At 42.6% G+C, this 6,524-nt stretch overlaps 1 protein-coding gene across 4 annotated transcripts in view; it reads left to right on the top strand.

Moving 5' to 3' along the window:
• The first annotated feature begins 5,695 nt into the window (after positions 1 to 5,695).
• Positions 5,696 to 6,524, top strand: part of LOC126470448 (zinc finger protein 84-like) — a 306,629-nt gene continuing 305,800 nt past the window's right edge. For all 4 annotated transcript variants that reach the window (XM_050098286.1, XM_050098287.1, XM_050098289.1 and 1 more), the window contains exon 1: positions 5,696 to 6,278. In XM_050098286.1, coding sequence (XP_049954243.1) covers positions 6,159 to 6,278 — 120 coding nt within the window. In that variant the 5' untranslated portion in view covers positions 5,696 to 6,158. The remainder of the gene's footprint in view (positions 6,279 to 6,524) is intronic.

Below are 6,524 nucleotides of genomic sequence, written 5' to 3'. Positions count from 1 at the left end.
GTGTGTGATGTCCTTAGGTTAGTTAGGTTTAAGTAGTTCTAAATTCTAGGGGACTGATTACCTCAGTAGTTAAGTCCCATAGCGCTCAGAGCCATTTGAACCATTTTTCATGTTCGATACTGTAAACCATATCTCTTTTACTGCAAGCTCTTCGCTTTCCATATTTTGGGAGGAGGTAGTATGGACCAAAATAAAAAACGTCCAGTAAACAAGGACTCTAAAATGCATTCCTTAAGAGCTATGAGTAGTTATTGAATAGAAGAGATATGTTTCGCTGCAGCGAAGATGAGCAAGTGCTCATTCTTTTAAATTACGCATTTTAGAGCCCATACTAAACACGACATTTTTTTCTTGTTTTGGTCCATACTGCCTCCTTCCAAAGTACGAAAAGCAAAGAGCTTGCTGGAGAAGAGCTGTGTTTCACAGGATCGAATATGAACAAGTGCTCATAGTTCATCAAGTTTACTAGACATTTTTTCTTCCCTTGTTGCAAGCAACCTGTCCTCAGAGTCTGTAAAGGGAATTTAGTTACACTCTTTATGCGTGGAAATGCAGTGATTATAGTTTGCGCTCATTAAATATATGTGAAAACCATTATGTTTACACGTATGGGAGATTTGTGGCTTTTCTGACGTTTTCCAGCAGTTTTAGCCCTTCGTTTGGACTTGAAAATTTAGTTTCACAGAACGGAACAAGCTGCTGGTCACACAAAAGAATATTTCCGGTACGATGTACATTTGTTTGTACATTTTCGTCCAGTGACATGCTGGAAATTTTATTTTAAACAATAAATGTACAGTATACTACACGCCATACGAATTTTTCCTACTTCACTCTATGCTTTCTGTCAAAACCCTCCTGCAGTAGCGTGGTAGCGTGTAATGAAATAAAATGGGATGTCATTCCATTTCCCGTACAAAGCTAGTATGCGCAACCTGCTTGTTCATTTTCAAATTAAACCTATACAGAGCTGTTTTCGAGGACACGACGGAATGCATATCTCTTGGCAACGCGGACACCGACTCGCTTGCAACTATTTGGCAACGCTTTGCAAGCGATTTACTGGTGAGTCACTCTCCAGTCGCGCCATATCTGGAGCCCTCTTTAACTACACATGAAGTGATCCGCAATCGGCCTGTTACCAGCTCACGTCGGCAACGCGTTTCATTTGAGTCGCTCCGTGTGCGGCGGGCCTAGCTAATTCTTCAAGGGTTCAAATGGCCCTGAGCGCTATGGGACTTAACATCAGAGGTCATTAGTCCCCTAGAACTTAGAACTACTTAAACGTGACTAACCTAAGAACATCACACACATCCATGGCCGAGGCAGGATTCGAACCTGCGACCGTAGCGGTCTCGCGGTGCCAAACTGAAGCGCCTAGAACCGCTCGGCCACAGCTGCCGGCAGCTAATTCTTCCCAATACTTTTATTCCTTAGCGACATTTGTCAGCTCAGTTCTGGAATCAACACTAAAAATAAGAACAATCTTCTCAAAGATGTAAGGTCCCTTAAATGTAATTATGTGAGCTCAGAATGGGGGAAGCGGGATCAAGCAAAAGTCACCAAATCTTATTTGAAGGGGGGAGGGGAGAATGAAAATCTCGTATCCCACACAATGACGACATGATTTGGAGAGGGTTGGGTTTCTGAAATCGCTGCTCCCTCAGACCTTTCACCAGGTCGTCCACGGACACGTTGGTGTCGATCTGAGTGCCAAGAACAGAAGCAAGACTCATCGCTAAACAGCACAGAATGTCCGAGCCCCTGATAGTTGTCTGTGATATGGTGACGGCAGAGCAAGACGCATGGTAATTCGAGATATCAAGCCAGCTTCCACTAATCTGTTTCCGACGTTTTGTGGTGACACTGAGCCTGCAACATCTCTCTGAATATCATCTGTTGTCATCCGTCTATTCGTCAGATCCAGTCGAACAATCCTGCGATCTCCTCATCGTGTAGACCTGGAAGGACCAATGCTCACTCTCCTTGCTACACTGCTGTCCTGAGTACATCTGTCGGCTGTATGATGCCACTCATGCCAGCGATTCGAGCTTTCTCGAAGTCCGAAAATGGCGATAAGCTACACGTGGATATGCTCTGGGCAGCTGTGTTGCAGTCTCCAACTGAAAAGTTCCATAATGTTAGATACACTCAACAGCCACCATGAAGTCATGCCATCCTTCATCTGCAGGAATGGCTTTTTTCTGTACTTAAAATAAGTGTACATAAGGATGAAATTTTATTAAAATAATCACTATGGCGTGAAAATACTGGCGTATCAGTTTGGAAACGTTCGGTCAAGGTGTTCATGGAGTAACACTTTCTATATCCGTCAGTGTGTGATTATTACTTAGCACTGTTCGTGCATGGTATTTACCAACCGACGAAGAAATGCAGTGAGCGTTTGAGATGTTCAAATGGTTCAAATGGCTCTGAGCACTATGGGACTTAACATCTATGGTCATCAGTCCCCTAGAACTTAGAACTACTTAAACCTAACTAACCTAAGGACATCACACAACACCCAGCCATCACGAGGCAGAGAAAATCCCTGTCCCCGCCGGGAATCGAACCCGGGCGTGGGAAGCGAGAACGCTACCGCACAACCACGAGCTGCGGGCGTTTGAGATGTTGAGATACTGTATAAACACTAGAGTTTTGAACTGCCAGTGATATTACAGACAGACATATATCAAAAAATTATGTCATGGCTGAATAATCATTAAATGGTAGTGGCTTTCTGATTCATGTCCGTACTTTGCAAAACCTGGGTTAACTCGACAGTTACCACACGCGGAAGAAATGCTATTTAAATTCCTAAACGTATCAACAGTTTTAATAGAAAAGAATGAATGCTTTGCAATAAACGCTACATACATGACACCAAATTTCTGTAATTGTGTATGCAACATCTTACTACGAGGACTGTTTATTTTTTTCCCTCCGATCGGTCGCAAAATGAAAACCGAAGAGAAAATTAAAAATGATTTATTTGCAATATTTAGCAACACCTTCCAGCTACTTCTCTATGTAGTCGCTGCTCCGACTTACACATTTGTCGAAGCGTGGTACCAAGTTTCCGATGCCCTCGTTAGTGAAGGCAGTCGGCTGTGATTACCGCCCAATTCCTATGCTGGTCTGCAGGCCGTTATCCGCGCCGAAATGCTGCCCTCATAGTCAGTGGTTCATGTGAGCGAAAGGATGAAAATCAGAGGGAGCCAAGTCCGGGTTGTATAGTGGGCGAATGAACACTTTCCATCGAAAACGGTGCAGAAGAGTCTTTGTGGTCTCTGCAGTGTGGGGCCTAGAAATGTCATGAAGAAGAAAACCCACGACAGTTACGTTATGTGGACTGCATGAAATCAAATCCCTCAGTAGGACTTCGCACTTCTACATCTACATCCATACTCCGCAAGCCACCTGACGGTGTGCACTTGGCGGGAGACACTATTTTCTATGCATATTTATGTGCTCATTGTAAGCTCAGAGTTGAGAAGTACGACGTGACGCGATAGACGGCGTACTAAAGACATTTAGCAACACATCTGCTCAAAGCATCGCCGGATTTTCACTGTGATTTTAATTTCGCCACCGATCGGAACTCCGTCTGAAAGAACCTGTGAAGGCCCAACGGTGACATTCTCAGCGGATAGGCGTCACTGGATGCGGATATGGAGCGGCATGTGGTCAGAAAACCGCTCTCCTGGCTGTTGTGCCGGCCATTGTGGCCAAGCGGTCTAGGCGCTCCAGTCCGGAACCACGCTACTGCTACGGTCGCAGGTTCGAATCCTGCTTCGGGCATGGATCTGTGTGATGTCCTTAGGTTAGTTAGGTTTAAGTAGTTCTAAGTTCTAAGGGACTGATGACCTCAGATGTTAAGTCCCATAGTGCTCAGAGCCATTTGAACCTGGCCGTTGTCAGTTTTCGTCATCGGAGCCGCTACTTCTCAGCCTAGTTCCTTCTCAAAACAGTGCGGCAAGGCCGTTGGCCGACAAATCGGAGGTATCAATAGCAAGCAGATGCGGTGTGGCATTACGTGTAGAGTGGAAGTCGCGCTAGTTCCGGCGTATAAAATCTTCAAACAACTTATAGGAATACAGCCAGGTGATGTCTTCGACAACCGCCGATATTTCGGCAGTTGTTTGAACAATGCATATGACGCTTGCGGTTGGCTTTATTGAATAAGACTGGCCCGTGAAAGGCAAATGACAGAGTTCGAGTCTCTGCGTGACGTGTGATTTCAATTAATTCCAAATAATTCTATAATGATTTCATACCATTCACCTCTGCAGCAGTTCAGTTGTCAGGAAACTGAGTAACGAAATGTAGGTTTAAAAATTGCCTTTGTTGCATATACTCCAAAATTCCCTCCTTCTTCCCTCACAGTTTGTTCGCGTACTGTTCCTTCTATTACACTTTTACTTCGTAAATCGTACTTTACACACTCTCGCTGTCGCGACATTGACGATTTTGAAACAATCATACGACTTATAACAACAAACAATGCCATTTTTGGGATCTATAGCCCCTGATGCGAGAAATTTTGTGATAACTACCCCGCAAAAATAGCATTTTATTGCAGTTAAAGGTTAAAACCTATACCGCATCATTCAAAATTTGTTAGTTAAGTGTGTAAAACACTATACAATTTATTGAATTAATTAGATCAAAAATGAAAAAACTAACATCAGCACCGCTGTAAACAACTGCAGCAAAAAAAGAGAGAGCAAATTCCGCGCAGTATACCAGTTTTAAAAATAGTGTGTTGTAAGTATAAGCAAAACTCTTTATTGGGTAAATGCAAAATAACAAAACGAACGTAACAAGGAAGCGAAATGTAGTCATATTTAAGTAAAATACATTACTTTCCCAAAAAATGTGTGTTAAAATGACTATTTTATTGTTTGCTTTGCACCTATGTTTCATACAAATGATGTTACCTTTAACTTTAAACTGCCAGAATCTCGTTAACCATTCTTTTAAAAGTTTTAGCGATATCCCACTATCAGTGCCACGCGTTTATATAGAGTGCCACTGGGAATCTGACGTGATGCTTTGAGTGGTGACTGCTGCTTGCCCCTCCAAAAGTTCAGCCGAATAATCCCATACCAAATAATTACGCCGATGTCTTTTACGATTCATGAAGGTCCGTATCACAGAATTAAAACGATGTCTTCTTTGTTTTAAATTTTTGTTGTGCGTGCTTCTAGGCTGCAGCCTAACACTGCCTGCGGGTAAATGCGGTCCAGGCAACAGCTGTTCTGTGGCAGGTGGATAGCCTCAGGAACGAAACAAGCGGCTTGTGTTACCCCCCGTTTTGTGTTATTCCCCCCCCCCCCCCCCCCCCCGCGCCGTTGTATTTCTGAAGATTTTTATTGCATTTGCTGCATGCTGTTTGACCTATGCATTTTGAAATTGTCTCTTTTTTTATGAAATTTTGGTACTAGTTATAGTTGCTTTCCACAACAATACACACCTATCTTTTTTCACCGTCTGCCAACTAATTCCGTTATTACTTTATTATGTTATGCTAGAGAATTTTATTGAAGTTCCAATCAGCTCGTCGCATTGGCGCAGGAGAATATCGATACTCTGAAATAGAGGGATATATCTTGATAAAGGTAAATAGACTTCATGATGTTGGCTCTACTGGTGCTGAAGCTTTTTTTGACTCACTTGTTTGAGACGAGTCGTGTTTCTCGGCGGTGCCGCAATGCTATGTAGAGGGGACCTGAAGTGTTGGTGTTTCAGCGGGTGGTTCGGATAGGATGTGTTTGTTGCAGAGACTACGAAGTGTTTCTCTCTAAAATGTAAATAATCGTGAATGATTAGTGCTGTAATCACCAAAAATTGCCCTCATTTAAGATGGAAGTGAGCGGTACGCCGTCGATTACCAAGGCCTTATGTTTCATTTGATTTGGCCTCAACCCGTTTGTCTTTAGATCCACCGTTTGTTTAGTTATGAAGCAAATAGTTATATCATTAGTATACGCTAAATTATTTAGTAAATGTGAGTGTGCTGTCGGTGATAAAGTGTTAGCTGTCTCGCAACCTGAAACTAAGATTATCACTTTCACCTAATGTTTTTATTGCTGAGAGACCTAAAGCCATAGAAAAAGTGAAATCTTCTAACATTGGGTGTACCATAACTGAACATAATGGAGAAAATCTGTCGGCTGTGCATGAGCAGAGCTGAAGATTTGATTTCCATCTTCGAAACCACTGACGAATTTGACCGTACCGTTGCAAATAAAATATCAGCATGTGTTGCCATAGAGGTCAGTATTGGACAGTTCGTTTGTTTATATTTTTTAATCAATAATGTTTCTCGTAAATGTTAAGAGAGAGCTGAATGTCCTCAACTAGCATGCCTGTGTTGTTTAATGTAAGGGTTGTCTGCAAAGTATAATATTAGGTCTTTGCTGGCAGAATGATACCCATATTGTCAAAAGTAGTTGTTTTAGTGATGCTATCCTGTTGCAAGAACCAATGTTTAATACCCGTAGGTGTGCATATAGCTGAGT

Source organism: Schistocerca serialis, chromosome 3, assembly GCF_023864345.2.
Source record: "Schistocerca serialis cubense isolate TAMUIC-IGC-003099 chromosome 3, iqSchSeri2.2, whole genome shotgun sequence".
In the NCBI taxonomy this organism is placed as follows: Eukaryota; Metazoa; Arthropoda; class Insecta; order Orthoptera; family Acrididae; genus Schistocerca; species Schistocerca serialis.
This window is presented reverse-complemented; position numbering and strand designations above follow the sequence as displayed.